This window comes from Sinocyclocheilus rhinocerous, unplaced genomic scaffold (assembly GCF_001515625.1).
Source record: "Sinocyclocheilus rhinocerous isolate Xijiao unplaced genomic scaffold, SAMN03320098_v1.1 scaffold1515, whole genome shotgun sequence".
Classification (NCBI taxonomy): domain Eukaryota; kingdom Metazoa; phylum Chordata; class Actinopteri; order Cypriniformes; family Cyprinidae; genus Sinocyclocheilus; species Sinocyclocheilus rhinocerous.
The window spans coordinates 448517-469215 of record NW_015627243.1 but is presented as its reverse complement, the minus strand read 5'-3'; the positions used below and the strand labels follow the sequence as shown (position 1 = coordinate 469215).

The 20699-nt window shown below is 37.8% G+C and overlaps 3 protein-coding genes across 3 annotated transcripts in view; 1 reads left to right on the top strand and 2 right to left on the bottom strand.

Annotated features, from left to right (window-relative positions):
- Window positions 1-8128, bottom strand: part of macrod2 (mono-ADP ribosylhydrolase 2) — a 37297-nt gene extending 29169 nt beyond the window's left edge. Inside the window, exons 1-2 of the mRNA XM_016533434.1 lie at window positions 7918-8128; window positions 5460-5564 (exon numbers count right to left, since the gene is read on the bottom strand). Coding sequence (XP_016388920.1) covers window positions 5460-5564; window positions 7918-7954 — 142 coding nt within the window. The 5' untranslated portion in view covers window positions 7955-8128. The remainder of the gene's footprint in view (window positions 1-5459; window positions 5565-7917) is intronic.
- A 1653-nt stretch (window positions 8129-9781) lies between these two features.
- Window positions 9782-12697, top strand: LOC107724409 (MAD2L1-binding protein-like). Its single transcript, XM_016533337.1, has 3 exons — window positions 9782-10217; window positions 11405-11682; window positions 11769-12697. Exons 1-3 carry the CDS (start codon window positions 9857-9859, stop codon window positions 12297-12299), a joined length of 1170 nt encoding a protein of 389 aa, XP_016388823.1. The 5' UTR covers window positions 9782-9856; the 3' UTR covers window positions 12300-12697.
- A 74-nt stretch (window positions 12698-12771) lies between these two features.
- Window positions 12772-19255, bottom strand: ephx5 (epoxide hydrolase 5). The gene is made up of 9 exons (XM_016533324.1): window positions 19080-19255; window positions 17986-18196; window positions 17578-17758; window positions 17168-17377; window positions 15787-15916; window positions 15383-15597; window positions 15163-15271; window positions 13816-13941; window positions 12772-13396 (listed from the first exon to the last, which is right to left on the bottom strand). Exons 1-9 carry the CDS (start codon window positions 19121-19123, stop codon window positions 13186-13188), a joined length of 1437 nt encoding a protein of 478 aa, XP_016388810.1. The 5' UTR covers window positions 19124-19255; the 3' UTR covers window positions 12772-13185.
- Between the last annotated feature and the right edge of the window lie 1444 nt (window positions 19256-20699).

Here is a 20699-nt window from a genome sequence, read left to right as displayed (position 1 = left end):
ACCGTCATGTCCGTCATGTTGCTCAGAGACGCAAAACAGCACTGTGGCTTTGTTTGGAATGATTTTTGTTGAGCAAAAGCTGCAAAAACAGGCAATATGGTGTCTAAAACGTAAGTCTCTTAATAAAACTTCTATTTTATTGAACTGTTGTAAAAAAAAATCAATATTACATTTGTATAGGCCTATGGTAATTTTTGGAGAAAAAAAAGGCACTTTTCCGTGTGAAATTTATTAACTATAAGAAGTGGTATAAATTAGGGCTGCACGATATATCGAAAAATTATCGTTATCTCGATAATAGTATATGCAATATCCGTATCCGATATACTCGATAATATCAAATCGCACATCGTTAAAACAACAATTACGATATTATCGCAGACCATACATATCACACACCCCTATACTATTTAGATTTTTTAAATGCATTGTCTTCTTATCAATCCACCAGTTCACATTTAAAGCTCTTTGTGTTTGCAGGGTAAAAACATGGGTCGATTTTCGCATTGGTCTGAACTCTGAACAAAACAACAGTTTTATTGAAAATGCTCATTTATTCTCTGCCAGCAGGTGGAGCGTTTAGTAGAAATGTAACGGTTTCCCCGGTAACGGCAGAACACAAAGTAGTGCAGCACCCGACTTTGAACGTGCAGCGCTCATGTTTATTCAATGAAATCATAGCCTTTTTAAGTTTAATCATCACATTCAGCCATATCGCAATTCTGGTCTTTCCGTCCCCAAATTTAAGACCTCTTGAAATCATAATTAAGACTTTCTTGTACAATTTAAAACTTTTTAAGGCCTTAAATTTGATACAACTAAATGTAAGACCTTTTTTAAGACCCGCAGAAACCCTGGTATAGTATGACACCCAAGTTCCTCATTTGCAGCATAGATGAAACCCAGAAACTCAGAGCTGTCCCTTATGCGGAATGAACTGATCTGTATTGCTGGATCATAGTAGGGCTGCACGATAAATCGCATGCGATATTTAACACGCATCTTGTCAGTAAAGCCATTCTGTTATCAGCGGTAAATCTCAATCACGTGCGGGTTTTCACATGGAGCAGCATTAAGTACACAGAGCCGTTGTTCACCGACAAGCTGCGCAAAACATGCGCAAAATATGATTGTGGTTTTGCGCAGCTTGTCAGTGAACAACGGCTCTGTGTAGTTAATGGTGCTCCATGTGAAAGCCCGCAGGTGATGGAGATTTACCGCTGATTAAAGAACCGGCTTTACTGACAAGATGCGCGTTAAATAATCGCATGCGATTTATCGTGCAGCCCTAGATCATAGCAATACAGGGACTATGCCTACATGTGTTCCTGACTCATTAAATCACTTTCTGTGTTAATTCTAGAATGTTATATGGGAAAACAAGTAGCCTAACATTTCAAGAACTGGAATGTATTCAAGTTATATATATATATATATATATGATTTGTGTGTTCGCACTTTGTCTGACTTTTTGTATGAAACCTCTGTCTGACTGGGCCTCAGAAAAAAAAAACATGTAATTCATGCTTTTTTTTCCCATTCAAACAAGCAAGACGAATAACATGGAAAACAGTATGCGAATGAATTGTTCACCCAAAAATGAAAATCATAAAACAGCATAAAACCTTATGCTGGATATGCTGGAACCTTGATCTGTTCTGGATCATAGCCATACAGGCACTATGCCAATGCATGTTCCGGTCTCAATAAATTGATTAGCAAGCACTTTCTTTGAGAATTCTAGAACATTATGTGAGAAAACTATTAACGTTTCAAAATTGAAGTGTATTCAAGCCTTGATCCATTTTATTTGGGTAAAAATAATAAAAAGACTGCATGTTTGCGCTTGTCTGACGTTTTGTAGGAAACCTCTCTGCCACTGTGCCTCAGGAAAAAAAACAAAACATGTAATTCATGCTCTCCTGGATTTTTTGCATTCAGACAGACAAGATGAATAACACTGAAAAGAAAATGTTTTCTTGAAGGAAGTAAAAAAGAAAATGCTGTCTTTACTCACCATTGTGCAATTTCAAACCTGTATGACTGACTGACTTTCTTCAGTAGAATAAAAATCTGTTTGGCATGTCTTTTACATGAGGCTTCAAAAAGCACACATAGCATCCTAAAAGGCTAGTACTATATTAATCTTTTGAAGTCACCGGTAGCTTTGTGTGTGAAGTGTGAAAATGTAAATCATCAAACTTTTGTCACATTTATGAGAGGAGTGCAAATGTCTGATCTGTGAACAAATAATTTTTTTAGTCAAATCTTTTCAATTAATCTGTTGATCTACCGGTTCACAAAACATATAAGGGTTAGGCGTGAGGGTAGGTAAATGATGACAGAATTTTCTTATTTGGATGAACTATGTCTTTAAAATAATTCCTGATCTTCTGGGGCCAGTTGCATAAACACAGCCATTATGTTAAAGGGGTCATATGATGCGATTTCAATTTTTCCTTTCTCTTTGGAGTGTTACAAGCTCTTGGTGCATAAAGAAGATCTGTAAAGTTGCAAACACTAAAGTCTCAAAACCAAAGAGATATTCTTTATAAAAGTTAAGAGTTAACCACACCCTCAATCAGAGCACACCTCGCTTTTCAGACCGATTAGTTTTGTAAAAATCGACGCGTTTCAAAAAGGCGGGGCATAGAGGAGAAACAATAATGTACAGTATGTGGAAAATAATGTGTTTTTTGAACTTTAAACCGCATAAACACATTTCATTACACCAAATACACAAAATAATGTTCTTTTTAGCAGCATCATATGACCCCTTTAAAATGGAGTTTTAAAAACTAGCAGTTTGACCAATTAGCAGTTAGCCAAGGGATAATCATTCTTTTTCCATTCTCAAATTAGACCAATCTAAGCTTTTATGCAACAGACATCTGGGGGCTGTTTCCTAAACAAGTTTACCAAATAAGCCAGGCTTATTTCAGTTTAAGATATTTGAAAACATTTTAACATGCTGCTACATGCGCATTCAGTTGATCAGCAGTTTCTAGCCATGCAGCCTTTCTCTCTGGTTTTATGACAGCTGTACTTTATGGTTATTAGTAGAACATTAAAACATTACAACATAAAATTGCTCTTTAAAGCATCAAAATCACTCAATTAAAAATGAAAATAAATAATATAAAACAGACTATATTATATATAAGAGGAATACACTAACTCATTTGAGCTAGTAATTTGGGCTGTATTAGCTAGCTTACATTTGATTTACAGTTACTGCTATCATAAAAATACACTTATATGCAGGATTAAAATTCTACATGCGTCACATTTAATGTTCAACAACAAATATTTTAGCAGAATGCATATTTTATTCAGAATTATTGCGCTATTATTCTATTGCGTTCCATCTGTTTAGCGCATGCGCACAGCAGCGCTCGTTCACTCACGTAAGCCTCACCCACTCCTGACAGCAAAATGGATATATTTGCATGACTTTCTAACATTTACAGATGAAAAATATACCTGTGATGTGTCAGTTATGCACTGAGGAAAACGCAATGTCTCAAATGCGTTAAACGGCACAAATATTCGCCGTTTGCCATGGTGGATCGATTTGATCCATGATCGACATTAAGGGCTGCTTAAGAATAAGCGTGCACATCCAATTATCCTGACTCATTGAACCTGGATCAAATTAGTGAGATTGCGTGAACTTAAATTATCGTTTATGAAACCGCTTTAGTCCCGATTGATTTGTTAGGTTATTTCAAGTCAGGTTTTGGACTTTAATCCCCGCTTTTCTTAGCGTCTTTTATGAAACAGCCCCCTGGTCTTAAAACGGGAAACAACAGCTTCAGATGTTTGATATTCTAAGGGGCCGTTCACACAGAAAGAGTCTTTGCTTCTAAAAACGCAAGACGCAATGCTCAGGAATGATTTTTAAAAAAGCACAGTGCAGAATGCCTCCTTCTGCTATGCTGCCGAAATAAAATAAATGCCATGCCAACTTGCTACTGTAAACAAAATCTTGCAACACATGCCCCGCCTCTAGGGTCTTCTGATTGGTCCACTGTTTTGAAACTGACACTGATGAGCGGCACTGCTTGTAAAAGTTTAAATTCTTTTAACTTGACTAGGCATCTTTAAAACGTGGCACTCATGTACGAGACGCTGCAAAAAAAATGTGAGACTCGACCAAGAGCAGATCTTCTTACACGTCCATTTAGCAAATGTTTACATAAAAAAATTATGGAAAAGTAGTGCATTGGAATGGAAAAAACATTCCTGTGTGAATGGCCCCCAAGACTTTTACTTCTACGTGATTTTAGTGAGCAGATCACAAAACATTTTAGACCCCATTTACACCTGTATTAAGCACTGCCCAGTGCCCACTTAGGATCGGATCACCCAAGTCGGAACTTAAAGGGATAGTTTACCCAAAAATGAAAAGTCCGTCATCATTTACTCACCCTCAAGTTGTTCCGAACTTGTTTTGCTGAACACAGAAGATGATATTTTGAAGAATGTCACCATCTAAGTCTCTCTGTTCTACATATCATATTTATTTGCTAAACTAAATCTACTAATAAAACTTAGATAGCTGGTCAGGGCAGCACAACTATCCATAAATAAGCCATGATATCTGAGCTGTCAGGGTCACACTGATCCATGTGTCCTTTCCCTTCAAAAGGGCAGCAAGTCACTTGCATGCAGAATGATTATAGTGTCTGCAGGCAGAGAAGGGCATGAAACAACCAGTACCTTCTTCCAGAATGACAATGCAACTACAATATAAGAGAATACGCTCTAAAGCTGTTGGCCAAGAGACATACACTACCGTTCAAAAGTTCACAGTTGGTAAGATATTCACACTTAGGCTGCACTTGTTTGTTCAAAAATGCAGTAGAAACAGTAATATTGTGATATATTATTACAATTAACTTGTATTAACATTTAACTTTTTATTTTAATATACTTTAAAAAGTAATTTATTCCTTTGATGGAAAAGCTGAATTTTCAGCTTCATTACTCCAATCTTTAGTGCCACATGATCCTTCAGAAATTATTCTAATATACTGATTTGGTGCTCAAGAAACACTTTTTCTTAATATTGAAAAAATTTGAGTGGCTTATTATTTTTGTGGAAATCTTGATACTTTTTTTTCAGGATTCTTCGATAAATATTAAGTTCAAAATAACAGCATTTACTTGAAAATGAAATCTTTTGTAACAGTATAAATGTCTTAACTGTCACTTTAGATCAATTTAATGCATCCTTGCTGAATAAAATATTAATCTTCCTTCAAAAAAAATCTTACTGACCCCAAAATTTTGAATGGTACCATATATAATTCACTACTGTAAAATCATGTGGGCTACTTAAAGTTGAAGTGTGTAATTTCTTCACCACAAAACAAACTGAAAATCATTTTCAAGCAGCTTTCCCGAGTCTGCAATTGGTTGAAAAACAAATTAGTCAGAAAGGCATTGAGATTTACCTGTATTATCGTCATGGTTTGCCCAGGTGGGAATCTTGTCCAACGGCACATAGTTTCCCCGATAATCTTTGCGCCTATCCTCTAGACCAAGACTGAGTAAGCGCTCTGTGAAAAAGATGAAACAATACTGTCATAGTATACAGACAGACAAGAGCATGTCTTGTGAAGCAAAGCTAATCAGTTTGAATCAGAGGGGTTCATAAAGGAACATCTGCGACTAGCTCTATGCATCATGTCAGAGTGGAAGTCTTTGGTGTGGTAATTGTGGCAGCCATGTAAGTGTGTGTGAGAAAGAAGTGACAAGCTAATGAGGGTACACTGTTCAGCATACAGCTGCAGGCCTGACATGGAAGCAGACTGTGTGTGTGATCTGTTCTATCTAATGTACATGGACAATATAATTCAATAATTTTCTAATATTTATGTGGCCAAAATTTGAGAACTTGCATTCAAATAAAGGCATGTTTCATTGACTAGTTTAGACTAAAGTTTACACAGTTGGTTTCTCATTACAATCTATATCCTCCTTTCTCTTTTCATTCTCTATTCACAGCTTGACAACTTTCTTCCTTAGGTTTTAGTTTCACTTTTGTTTCTACCATTAATGCAACCTTTGTTGGCACTAAATGACATAAAACTCCTTACAAAGGTTTCATGGAAGAGATGGTTAAAAAAAAAAAAACTTCCTATAATTCTGTATTTCGAAGAAAAAACATTAAATTAAGTTAACTTTGAGAAAAGGTTTTATTTTTGTTTCTTGCTTTTATCATAATCCAACAATTCTAGAAAACTGTTTAACATTGTATTTTCACTTGTCTACATTGAACAACATTGGTGCTGACTAAACACGAAAATAAAATCAGAAATACACAAAACAGAGAAATTAGTAACTCAAATGAAACATTTGGTATTTCTAGAAATCGGTCCAGTAAAGTAAAGTGTAATGGGTTCACTAGTTATTATGTGGTAAAATAAGAAGTTAAAATAAAATAAAATGTAACAAGCTCTAAGAAGCTCCAAAAAGGTTTTTTTCTACTCCAGGCAAAATAAGACTTAAAATTCTTGATAGAAACCAGCTCCAAAGTGCCCCTGCCGACACTACTGATTTTTCATGCTTACTGCCCCTACATCTGCCTTTTCAACCATCTTTATTAATTTATTTTTTCCGTTTTTATCCTCCTGCACTCCCTATTGCTACACGAATGAAGATCTGTTTCACAAAGGCTGCTTTATGAGTGCAATGTGTACTTGCAATTTTAAAATAGCACAAACGCCAACAAAGCTGATTCATTTCATCAAGTCACCATCAAAAGATATTATAACGCAAGTATCTGATGTTTGTTCACTGCAATGCACTGTATTACTCTAGACAACAGCTCTCATCATATATGTGCGTTTGAGTTACGATAGCGGACCATTAATGTGTATCGAGTAGCATCACTGTCAACCTAATGATTTACAGTCCTGCAACTTCATAGAATGTGTCATAATAACCATACTTCACTGGAGGCCAAATTTTCAACAATCAATAACTGTGTTGTCGTGAACTTCAGGTCACACTAAGTGATGATGTCAAGAACAGGTGGCAGTGCTTGTGCACTTCAAATTATTAAAAATAATCTTATTCTAATGAAAAAGTGTCTTTGTTGTAACACAAAATCATTAAGGTTCTCAGGTCAAAACAAGCTAAATTATGATTATATCAAACAGGCTTGGACAGTGCAGAACTTCCAAACACACTATCAAAGTTGCATTATACCATCCTGTTCCCTGAAAGCACATTTCCAGGAAAGTTTAGCTCCAACTCTGATCAAACACACCTGATTCAACTCATTTTTGAGTAGTATGCTTACAGTTTTAGACAATAGGTCTAGAACTAAACTACTTATGAAGGTGGATATCCAGGACCAGGATCTAGCAAAAGTGCATGCATGCATGACATTCGTTTCATTAAATGTTTAATTAACAGAACTTTTAATTTGTAATTTAGCTGATGCATTTATACATACTGACTTACATGGAGTCAGACAGGGTTTGTCGTCTTGATCAAGGGTACAATGGTCATAGTTCATGGAAAGCACCACGTTGGGGTTGTTATGTTATCATACGGCGTTTCACTAAATGCGCCAATCAAACATGTGCATGTTCCAATTAATTTATAAAAGATTAAACACTAATTAATGCATTTTTATTTGCATTTAAACAGATTTTAACGCTGGACACATAAGGGCCTTGATCACAGCATCATGCACTGATGCTCCACCTGCATCTGAAGGTGTACATCTGTCCATGCTGTTGATTCAAGAGGCAGAGCGTCTATAAGACGACATTTCTCCCGCCACGTGCGTGCCGTGACCCCAGGTTCAAGCCGGTGGATGTCAAACCCCAGACTGACGCTAGAGTTATGAATCCTGTCTTTAAACGAAAGAGACACGACGAGAGTCCAAACGACCCTTACCTTTCTCCGCTCTCCACTCCTTTTTCTTTTTGCTCATGGTGCCGTGGTGTGAGGGCTTCTGGTAATTGGTTTTTGAGTTAAGCAACCCCAGGCTCACAGCGAAATGCGCGCTGAAACTGAAGAGAAAGTGAAAGAGCTCCTGTAGCGTGACGCCTCACCTGAGAAACTGTCAAATTGTAGTTGGTGGGGAGACTGTGCGGTGATGCAACCTACCTTAACGCTAGCAGTGGTGGCTGCGTGGAAAATGGCGCGCGGCGATTGGTCGGCTCGTACGCGGAAGTGGAGTTGCGATTGGATGGTTTCATGCGGCAGTCCGATAAAACGCGCATTCGCTTGACGTGCGCTAGGTTGAGCGTCAAAGCGTTGTAGGGTTGGTAGGGTAGCAACCGCGGTGAGCGAGTGAAAGAGCTTCGGCAGACTGGAGCGCCGTGCGTGGTAGCGGAATGCGGGGATGGAGCACATATTTGGTACAGCTGTTTAGTGATGTGCAACTTTATCGATACACTTTTGCCGCAGAATAGACTTTGCTTTGACAATCTGTATTGTATAAAGGGCTATATATAAATAAAGGTGATTTGACTTGACAAAGGGTCAAAAGTTCTTGCGTCTACTGAAGCATAAGATAAAACATTCTTGTGGATCTAACTATATATTATTATTCAGCCATATTTACACTATGTAATAATGTAAAAAATAGATGTGGTGATATTGGTTATTTACTAAATCAGCCTTTTGTAGCAACAGGTTTGCTGTATATGTATACAAATGTCTATGAGGACGTGTTTCAAGATAGATTGTATGCAATGAGACACATTGAACTCTTTGCAAAAAGGAGCTCCATGACTTGATATATATTGAATATATTACTTTAAGGTATTGATTAACTATAATGTGCATAATTGGGCGTTTAATCATTTTATACCTATTAATGAGTGATTAAAATAGAAACTGTGAGGATTTGCCTTGAGAAAATGTGGGCATGTTAAAATCTTATTTTGACGTTCTTAGCATTATCACCTTGTTCAAAAAATACTTTCTTTCATATTATCAGTACATATTTAATTAAGAAAAAAAAGTTTATTTGACAAAACATTATTTAAAAGTCTGTGAAGTCTAAAAATTCCCACAATTTAATGCATGACAGAATCTCTGCAGATTAGACTAGAGCACAGAATGCACGAAGGCCTCCATTATTGTTAAATTTCAATCAATCAGGTGTTGTGCCGAAATTTGCACCCTGCCAGATTATGCACCCCCTAGTATTGGTAGGTTTAGGAGTAGGTGTGGGGGAGGAGTTAGGATTAGGGGAGGGGTTGGGATTAGGCAATCAAGTAGCGATTTAATTGAGGAGGTGCATAATCTGGCAGGGGTGCAGAATTCGGCACAACACCGGCGACAACCTAATAACATTTCGGCAGGAATGGCCAAGAACCTAACAGGATTAGGCTGTATAAAAAAAGTCAACCTGCAGAGGGCGTCATTCGCCGCTTTGCTTTGGGGGAGGGGTTAGGATTAGGGGAGGGTTTGGGATTAGGCAATCAAGTAGCGATTTAATTGAGGAGGTGCATAATCTGGCAGGGGTGCAGAATTCGGCACAACACCGGCGACAACCTAATAACATTTCGGCAGGAATGGCCAAGAACCTAACAGGATTAGGCTGTATAAAAAAAGTCAACCTGCAGAGGGCGTCATTCGCCGCTTTGCTTTAAATCCGAAGAGAAAAATAATCTAATAAACAGACAGGAAAAATTGCCTGGCTATTAAAAATAAATAAATATGTATATAAATAAATCTCATGCTACCCAAAGATTTCTTTATTTAAAAAAAAAAAACGTGAAATAAAAATGCAAGAGATGGACTCTTATTAGATTTTCCATGATTTCCGGTTCCCGTGTTTCCCATGATGCCGTGCCCGGTGGGCAAATTCAAACAGTAGAAAATGGAAGAGGGATCGAAGAGGAGAGAGTTTGAGCGTGCAAACATGACTGTCATCAAACATAGCAAAACCAACCTTGTTTCTAACAACAGCTACAATAACACAATTATTCACACCGATCAGTGTATACCTCACGAAGAAGAATCAAAGGTTTCATCTGATGGAGAAAAGGAAAGGAACATTTTGTGCCAGGTCGATGATGATCCTGAATCCTCCGCTAAAGCTAAGGTGGGAAATTTGTACCTGTTGGACAACATTGGTGAGATTGAGAGAGACAGGGAGCTTTTAAACCCATCAGAGAACAAAGAAAATAGAAACAGCCCCACACACGCAAGAACAGAACATAGAGGTGACGATCATGATGGTAAGTATTGGCAAATGGTTAGGTTTCCTATCTATGCTTCTCAGTTGTTAAATAATAAGTTAATCACAAATGAGAAGTCTAAAGAATAACAAGAATATAAACTTGTGGTATATATATATATACACACACACAGTCACGATCGAGTGACAAATTGCATTTTAATGGTTTTGCTTTACTTTCTTTAAACAATTATAAGTAAAATATCTGCTAAATGTCGGCTTCTGGAAATTGATGTACTGAAAGTACATGATTTTAATCATCTTAAAGTTAAAGCAGTATCTTTTTATGTGTTCAAAGTTTGCTAAATGTATATAATGAGCGAGTACAACATGAATTCATCTTATATCAAGTCATCTGAAGTCTTTGTAACAACCCACAACACTTGCCATACAGCAGAATCTGCACTTAAAGCAGCACTATGTAACTTTTTCTGTGTTCAAAATTTGCAAAATGTATATAATGAGTACATCATGAATTCATCTTCCAAACCGCGTTTTTGTCTTATTCCGAATCACTCCGGTACACTTATAATAAGTACTTATATTTGGACTATTGTAGCCTGGTCGGGTCGTCACCGCTGCGGAGTAACACTTACCTGCGTGAATCGCCATAGACATAAACTTAGAGAAGTAGCTCCGGTTGGAATGTTCTTCCGCGGGATGTGTGCAGTTCTGTTTATTAACCGCTAGAGCGCCAAAAGTTACATAGTGCTGCTTTAATAAATTGTGTTTTAAGCTGTTCGAGTCTCTCAATTATATATTTTAATGAAAATAATGCAATTTAACACTTCACTTTACATTTGGTGCTATATCTTTGTATAGTTTACTTTTACTTGCATTCCATTCACTTACAAAATATATCTGGTTGAAATGGCACAAACTGATGATTGAAGCATGTATATTGTAATGTGCGGTGAAACTAATTTTCTTTTTAGCAGGCAGATGTTAGCTTTTGAAACTTACAGTACAGATTAAAAAGTATATCTTTTTATAGTTTGTATGCCCAAAGCATCAGGCAAAAAATATTATTGTACAGAACTTATTTATATAACATCTTTATATAACCGTAAATAATTTCTGATCTGGACGACAAAATAGTGTCACATCATTGTTCTCTTTGACGTTTGCCACTTTAGTCTGTGCCTCGGAAAATCTCTGAAATGTTGATTCCATTGTTTTTATTTCAAGGTTGCCAGCAGATGGATGCTTTGGCCAGTTCTTCTGGAATTCAGAGGGATTGTGAATCTAGTGGAGTGTCTGCAAACCACGTTGATGATGAGGAAATATTCAGGAGAGCAAGAGAAGAAGGACGAGTGAATGTTGTCTTTCCCGGCCGTATCACCCAGGATGGTTGCTGTAGATTTGTCTGTGAGCTTCTGAAGTGTGTTCTTTACCAGCGGCAGCAGATGCCCATGACATATGACCAAATGGTGTTCCTCCAGAAACAGCAGCATAATGCCACTCAAGTATTACAGAAGACCTCATTTGATTAGATATACCTTAATTCATAAATCTAATAAAGTTTGACTTAATTGTGCTACCTTTCTCACAGACAGAGGACACGATAATTCGACGGTCTGGAAAGACATCTGAGGGCTTGGATTGGCGTCGGTGTCAGCGTACGTTGCAGGAGCTTGATGAAGTGCTGGCCCACCTTGAGGCACTGTTCTCTCTTAGCCAAGTTCGTCGTGTGCTTTTCATGCTGGGTGGGTCTACCATTTTTCCCACCGAGCTGTATGAGGTGAACATGGAAGCGGTGGCTGTAGGGGCCGGGGAAAACAGCTTAAGGACCTCAACCAGTCTGAGACAGATTTTCCGCACGTTGTTTGTGGCTGACCTGTTGTCAGATGCCAAATCTGTGCGCCTCATGACTACTACGGTCATGGCACTGGGTCACCGGGATTGTGGCGTGACTGGGTTTAAGCCCAAAATGGATTTTAAAGTTCCCACAAAAGTGAAAAGGCAAGTCATCTCTATAGCCAGTGATTTGTCTCTCACCGGGGAGTTACAAAAAAGTAAAAGAGATCTGGAGGACTATATATGGTTTCAAGCCCCTGTCACAGTGAAAGGTTTCTGTAAATGATAAGGGAATAAAGAGTAGCAGATTTCAGGGAATGCTGAAATACAATTCACTCCATTCTCAGGGATCACTGCTGTATGACTGACCAAAAAGTATATGGGCTATTGTTTTTTTATTATTATTTTTATTCAGGAATTCTGTGTGAATTTACATTTTTTAAAACCTCAGATTATTTATGCCATGTTTTCATTGTCATCAGCTAATCCATATATTTTACATGATTAATTTTACAGAATACAGTGATGGTTTTCTAATGTTTAACAATCTTGGCTGCTACTCACTCCAATACCATTTGTACCAATTTGTAAGTCAGTATGAATTAAAACCAACTGCTAGATGGCAGCTTCTGGAAACTGATGCATGTACATGATTTGAATTTACTTAAAAATAATGAATGATGTGTTTTAGGCTCTTTAAGTCTGTCAGTATATATTTTCATGAAAAGAATGCATTTTAACTTCCATTTGGTGCTGTATCTTTGTACTGTTTGTTTTTATTTGCATTTCCATTCATTTACAAAAGAACATTCATCTTGGGCACAGGGTTCATTAAATCTGGTTGAAATGGTGCAAACTGATGATTGTAGCATGTATACTGTAAAGTTTCTTTTTAGCAGGCAGATGTTAGCTTTTCATTTTCAAAAATGTTTACTGATTTGAACAGTACAGGAGTTTTTATGCTCATCGTCATGCTAAAATATTTACAAAATTATATTGTACAGAACTTCTTTATATAACTTCATTTGGTTCATTTAAAAACCACAACATTCCTAAATGTTGAACCTTGCATTTACAAATGAATTAACTTCAGATTGTTAAATGCACTAATGACACTAAACGTAAATGATCAGAGCAGTGCATTATTTTCTTCAGATACTGGAATAAAGCTGTTATTTGTGACTTTTGCTCTCCACTTTCTCCACAAACTGAATGATATCTTGAGCCATCAGCTGGGGTTCTTCAAAGGCAGCGAAGTGTCCCCCTCGGGGCATGTAGGTGAAGGAACGTACATCTGCAAACCGTGAGCCAGCCCAGGCCCTAGGGCAGTGGAGTAGCTCATCAGGAAAGGCAGCCAGGCCAGTGGGCACATATACACTTGTCCTTTATGGGAAAGAAGAAGAAAAAAAAACATTTCTTAGCCATACAGATAAGATCATTGTTTGAAAAGGCTGCAAAGAATTATATATGTTTTATATGTGATATATTTTTATGATGAAAAATCAGAAAAGAGTTAAAGCAAACATTTAGATGAGATATGAGTATTTATGGAGCCCCTGAAGGGACATTGTGGTGGAAAAAATATAAGATGGGAGGGGGGGAAAAAAATTCTGAACTTTTTGCATTTTTTGGCAAAACGTTGCAAAGTTTCTTAGGGTAATGCAAACGTTTTGTGAGAGAACGCAAGAGTTTTGGAAAAAAATTACACTTTTCACCCATCCCGTATTGTATTCACCACCATGTCCCTTTAGGGGCTCCGTAAATATTCACTTTGAGTCGCTACAAAGACTTTTTGAACTTACACTCTGTCCACCCTCGTCTTGAAATCTTTCTTCAGGTTCTCTTTGTAGAAGCGCATTGAGGGAATGATGGAACATGTGGTCCAGTAGATCATGACATTTGTAAGGAGGTCGTCTAGACTGAACTTTCTATGAGGGAACAATAAGTGACAAAACCGCTTCGTTAAAAATTTAACTAAACTTTTATATTTTTAGATATTGCTAGTTGCATCCAAGTTCATTAAAGGAACGATCTAAATGTAGGGATTTCTAAATATGAACAGACCCTGATATGCCACTATCATTAAGAGCTTACAAATTATCATAATTGTATTTCACCCGTGGCCAGGGAGAATACAAAATTTACATATTCAATTGGTAATATACACTGACATCAACTTCTCGCTGGCCGAGTAACTGATAGAGTGTAAACTATCAAATTTAGAATCAATCGAATCAGGTTGAATTAGGCTCTTCAAATCCGAGTCCTATCAAAACCTGAATCAATAATAATAATTAATTCCCTTACAACTGAGTTAAAATTCCTTACATAAAATATGTAAAAGTTCAAAAGTATTGGGATCAGTAGGATTTTAAATAATAATAATAATAATATTTTATTCAGCAAGGATGCATTAAATGAATCAAAATGTATAATGTTATTTAAAAAATGTATTTCAAATTAATGCTTTTTCTTCTGAACTTTCTATTCATCAAAGAACCCTAAAAAAAGTATCAGTTTTTCACAAAAATACTAAACAGCACAACTGTTTTTAATATTGATAATTAAATAAAATTCAATATATTAAATCTAGAGCACCAAATCAGCATATTCTAATGATTTCTGAAGGATCATGTGACACTGAAGACTACAGTAATGGCTGCTGAAAGTTTAGCTTTGCCATCACAGGAATAAATTATATTGTAAAATAGACTCATAGAAAACTTATTTTTAATTTCACAATATTACTGTTTTTACTTCATTTTTGATCAAGTACTTCAAACATGAAAAGGGACATTCGTGGCCTAATGGTTAGAGAGTTGGACTTGTAACCCGAAGGTCATGGGTTCGAGTCTCAGTACAGGGAGTTGTAGGTGAGGGGAGTGAAGAAACAGCACTCCACTGTCCACAGCAATGACTGTCCACTGCTCCGGTGTGTGTGTTCACTACTCACTGCTGTGTGTGTGCACTTGGATGGGTTAAATGCAGAGCACAAATTTCAAGTATGTGTTACCGTCCTTGGCCACATGTCACGTCAGTCACTCACTCATTTTCAAAAAAATTTTTTTACTGACCTCAAACTTTGGAACAGTATTGTATATTTATATTTGTGCAAAAATGAATGCAACTGTATGTGATTAATCCTTCACCTCTCCAAACCTCCATCCTCCAAGTCTCTGTTTCCTAAGTCTGTCCACGAGGAGAATTTCTCCAAGATATAGGCAGCCAAGCCAACTGGAGAGTCATTCAGTCCACATCCTGCAGGGGTGACAAAAATGTGCAAATTATATTTTTAGATAAATTAAGTTCTCAGTTAGGTGTTAATTCGACATGACCCAAAAGCATAATATGATGTGTGCCAAGCATTACCTGCTGTGTCTGGTTTAGTAGCTTGAATGTGTAAATAGCCAGATTCTCTCAGTATATCATATATATTCTTCTCCATGTAAGGATAGAGTCGTCTGACATCTTCCTTTGTGAAGCCCACCAGGAACGGCAGGTAGCGACCAATGACTAAGGAAAGGAGCTGTCCAAGGCTGTCTGTCCTAGCAATGACCATGTTCAGGTGCAGACCACGAACGCACCTTATTTTAAAAAGAGCAACAGACAGCACTTTAATTTACAACAAACGCTTTTATAAATGGCACCTCTGTATTTATAAAAAAAAAAAAAAAAAAAACATATTACAGAAAAAAAGACAAACAATCTAGTGACAGAGACTCATGTCATTAAAAAGACAGTTATTAGGATAGTAAGGGGTGTGAAACTCTTACTCTGGCTTCATCTGGGCCATGTTGTTTGTAATGAAGGCTCCCCAGTCTCCTCCTTGCACGTAAAACTCAGTGAATCCCAGTCTTTCCATCAGCTTATGGAAGATGCGGGCAGCCTCCAAAGTGTTGAATCCTTCATGTGAAAAAATGGAAAGAACAGCAGGTCTATTCTCCATTTCCCATCTATTTGCATATGTTTTGATCAGGGGTTGGCAACCTATGGCACGCGTGCCAACATTGTAACGCAGAGGCATAATCACTGGCATGCGACCAATAGGAAAAACTGCATACTGGTGTACATTTTGAGGTAATCATTCCTCATAGCAGCCTGTTAGGAGCTATAAATGCTATTAATGTGTGAGAATTAACCTGCGTTGGTCTACAGATGCGTGTGGCTAACAGCACTCGTCAATGTCAAAATAATCGAGATGGCCAATCAAATCAAAGTAGTTTTACTAGGTTTACTGTTTACAGAAGCAGAGCACGAATGCCAGCGTGCCGAAACGTGAATGCTACAACAGAAACTAACCCCTAACCCAACCCCTAATCCTAACCAATTAGAAAGGCCTTTATCCACGCCCCCTACCTTTTGGCACTCCCTAATCTTTCACCACACCCACTCCTCTAGCCTGCAGTTATCCTTACTTGGTTTAATCAACATCCCTTTAAGGCAAGTCATTTCACTCGGCTCTCTGGCATGCAAGTGCAGCTCCTATCTAATTTTGCATTTTTCCCCGTTCAAAATTATACGAGTGACACGTCTTGGGTATTCTATAGTCTTTGGTTTAACGTTGAAAGAGAGCGAGGTAAGATGGAAATTTGCATATTAGTCAACTGTTTTACAATAGAAATGTTAAATGACCGACAGCTATATCCAGTGATGCAAACTACTCAACCTTCATGGCCATTTTGAGAGAGAGAGATTAAAGTTGCGTGTGTTAATTACCTGCATCTGCGTCTCTCACTGCAAACATTGACGCATAGTTCCTTCAAAAACAGCGATTTTACCCCTTCGTTGCCGAGAAATACAATGTAGCAATTCAGTATCGAAGCTGTTTTATTAATAAAAGTCGCGGGGCAGCATTGACAAGAAGTTTCTGAGCTCTTGAATGTTTCTATAGGCCTATGTGTGTGCCGTGCGATCCACGTTCTCTGTCTGCGAGTGGTGTGTGTGTGTGTGTGCACTGAATGTTTTAATGCACAATTGGTCTTGTCACACACATCCAGTGGTGTTCAGTAGGGTCACACTGTTGGGGTTGCCGACCCCTGGTTTAGACTGTATATTATCTGTCTGCCATCGTGCCATTTGTTTGTGTGTGAAAACTTATCCAGGTTTTTGTCTAGTAAAATCAGCCATTAGTTCCATAAATGTTGACAGACTTACCTTTTTTATGTGGTGCTTCAGAGTAGCCGTAGCCTGGAATAGAGGGACAGATGACCTCAAAGACCACATCTGAATCGGTTTTAGTGAGCAAGGGTATGATCTTGTAAAACTCATAGAAGGAACCAGGCCAGCCATGAACCATCATGAGAGGGAGAACTGTCTGTCCAGCCTTCTGGACAGGCCTCACGTGGATGAAATGCACATCTATTCCTGAGAAGCAGTACAAATTTTCACTAAAAGGTTTTAAGAAACACAAACTCTAGAACAGTTTGTAATATGCCCAAACGGATTTTGTGAATGCAAGATATGGGACTTAAAGGACAAAGTGAAAATTGCACGCTTTGTTACTACATGTTTTATCTAGTGAGGTAAATGATCACCTTTAAAAGTGTTAGGTGCTTACTGCTTACCCTCAATTTTGGTTTTGAAGTGAGGATATTGGTTAATCACCTTCACCTGCTTTTCCCAGTCGAACTGGTGCCTCCAGTAAGACACCACCCGTCTAAGATAGTTAGAGTTGAATCCATAATTAAAGCGGCTATCCTCCAGTGGATCTGTGAAGCGTGTTTGGTCAATGCGTCTGTGTAGATCCTAAAGAAAACAGTGGGGTTAATGATGGCGTTTAAATATATAGTGGTTGAGTGAGTGTATGATTAACACACACGAAAGTGGAAGAGAGTGATCTTGTGGGGATTTATGTGAAAACCTATTATTTGAAATGAAAATTGCTGATCGCTGCACCATTCTTTACATAAAAGACGCTGACTCGCATTACACACTGAAATAAAATATTATTACTCTTCAGGTTGTACACCCACCTCTGTCTCTTCCACCGAGGTCTTCACAACAAATCTGTGAATGGTTTTGTCCTCAGTTGAAGGTTTCTCTCCAGCTCCCCACCAGCCATCCCCAATTGGTATTGTTTTGGGGCTTTGCCTCCATGCCAAGTAGCACAAAACTGCTCCAACCCCAGCAGAAGAGAGTACTAGGAGCTGTAGTTTAGACCGATCAAGGTTACCAAGGGTCTCTCTAAAAGTGAAGAAAGTTAGTTGACAAAAAATCAGTCAACCCGACTGCCAAAAATCTTAAGAATGGCTTTTTTACTTACATAGGTTTTTTATTTACTTACTAAGGCTTACAATCAGGATTAGATGCTTCTACACCCTTGTTATTCACCTATCATTTCCTTCTGATTTTAGGAATAAATTATGGGCAGGGTTAGGTTTAGGGGTAGGGATTGGGTTAGGTCTAAATTTTTGGACAGTAATGTTGATTCAGGATCAACAAAAGATGTTGATCCAGGAACATGACTTACTTGGCAAAATCACGGCGACCCTCTTCCCACCATGCACTGGGGCAATAATACTTAATATTGTTGCATTGTTTGACCACTTATCAGTTTTCTTCACATTGCCGTTGTTGAGTTTGTCATCATATTGCATGAGGTGTTGTCTTGTGATGTCAAGATGAGATTTTCTCACATAAAATGACAATTCAAGGTATTTCATGAATGTTGAATCTTGATTCTATGTCATTTAAAGTAAGCACATTGCTCTTTATGGCATGTACTTTTTTTTATAGAAAACAGACACAATGCACATGATACTGTCTGATTTAAAACTGTACAACTAAAGAAAATAATTTGCATTGACTTACCATTTTAGTTAAAATAATTAAGAGAATGAATGCTCAACAAAAAAAGCCATGCATGCACATTTACAAAATAGACAAACAAAGACGTCTTTTTACAAAGACGAATGTGGTGAAGTTGCAGGAAACTGGTGAAGTGTACGTGCAGTGACCTCGAAATGACTAGGCAAGTTGCACACCAAAGGAAATGATTTAACCTCACCTTAAAAAGCATGAGAGGCTGCACCTAGCATTACTAAACTACTAAAGCAGTTTTACTCACTTGACGCATTCAAATGTCTGCATAATAGAGTCCTCAAAGCCCATCGTACGTAAGTAGCTGTGTCTTTTCCAGACAAAGCTGTGCTGAACTGTGCTTACAATTAATAGTGCTTATGTAATGTTCAAAGTGCAAATACGTTCAAGGGCCAAAGCGCGAAGGTGGTATTTTTTTCCCAAACTTACAAGCTACGCACAAAACCCCGCCCCTTGGCGGATTTCATTGGTCAATTCAGTCACGCTGTCACCTGTCAAGAAAACTTCAGAAAAATCATGGATTTCGAACGCGATTAACAGTAGCAGTATAACAGTCATGTCATTATCTATCATCATGTGTTATCAGTGCTATCCTAAGGTTAAGGTTATGGCTTAGGGTAGCGTTAAGGGTTAGTATTTGTTTCAGTGTTGTGTAGGCATGCAAATCTGTGATTGACATGACCAATGAAATCTTTAGAATCGGCTGCGGGGCGGGGTTTGCGCTTAGTTGTCTGAGAGGAAAAGTCGTGCAATGCAGACTCTGCTCAATTTTTTTCTAGACTCCCGTTCTTCATTTGTCTGTCACTAATTTGCAGTTCGTGTTATGCTAACAGCAACATGTTCATAATGTTGCAGTTTTGTATTTTGTAAATAGGCCTATATATATCAGTTTGTGAATCCACAAATGACTCTCTTTGACCATAGTTACTGTCATTTCTAAATCAGTGGGTGAGATGATAATACATTATTACATTCATCATAAGTTTGCAGTTAAACTCTTCTGGACAGTGTGTCTCCAGAAGCAGGGTCGAAGCCATACAGTCTATGGTTGATGCCCCTGCATGGGGCTCCAGGAGCAAGTTCAGGCAACTTTTTAACAATCAACTAAATTGAGACAAATTTAGGCTATTTAATTCAATTTTTTTCTAGACTCCCGTTCTTCATTTGTCTGTCACTAATTTGCAGTTCGTGTTATGCTAACAGCAACATGTTCATAATGTTGCAGTTTTGTATTTTGTAAATAGGCCTATATATATCAGTTTGTGAATCCACAAATGACTCTCTTTGACCATAGTTACTGTCATTTCTAAATCAGTGGGTGAGATGATAATACATTATTACATTCATCATAAGTTTGCAGTTAAACTCTTCTGGACAGTGTGTCTCCAGAAGCAGGGTTGAAGCCATACAGTCTATGGTTGATACAGTCTATGGTTGATGCCCCTGCATGGGGCTCCTGGAGCAAGTTCAGGCAACTTTTTAACAATCAACTAAATTGAGACAAATTTAGGCTATTTAATCTTTGAGACTATGCTAATGCCCTGCAGCCAGCTGCAACAAAGCCCTTAAAAATACTCAGTGTTTATACCTGTACAATTACAGCTACAGTAAGCAGTTTCTTTACTTCAGGGGTTTGTTGCAACCCTGTTTACAGTGGTTTTAAATAATGATGTAAATATCTGCCTGGTTTCAAGACTATTGTTGTAAAAGAATCATAGAAAATCCAAGGAAGGAAACTGAAGGGACACTCCCTTTTCCTTACCTTTTGCAAATAACAGTGATCAGTTTAGAGGTAAGAATTAATAACTGGGCTACTTCACACAGTGCATTGATTAAATATACTGATCATAAAGAGCTGAGACAAAAG

Excerpts from the sequence above, each read along its gene's own strand:
- LOC107724409 (XM_016533337.1), top strand. The coding sequence starts at position 9,857 with ATGGAAGAGGGATCGAAGAGGAGAGAGTTTGAGCGTGCAAACATGACT. Across the intron at positions 10,218-11,404 it reads TAGAGGTGACGATCATGATG|GTTGCCAGCAGATGGATGCT; the intron begins GTAAGTATTGGC and ends TTTTATTTCAAG. Across the intron at positions 11,683-11,768 it reads AGCAGCATAATGCCACTCAA|ACAGAGGACACGATAATTCG; the intron begins GTATTACAGAAG and ends CCTTTCTCACAG.
- ephx5 (XM_016533324.1), bottom strand. The coding sequence starts at position 19,123 with ATGGGCTTTGAGGACTCTATTATGCAGACATTTGAATGCGTCAA. Across the intron at positions 18,197-19,079 it reads CAGACATTTGAATGCGTCAA|AGAGACCCTTGGTAACCTTG; the intron begins GTGAGTAAAACT and ends CTTCACTTTTAG. Across the intron at positions 17,759-17,985 it reads CCTCGGTGGAAGAGACAGAG|GATCTACACAGACGCATTGA; the intron begins GTGGGTGTACAA and ends TGTTTTCTTTAG.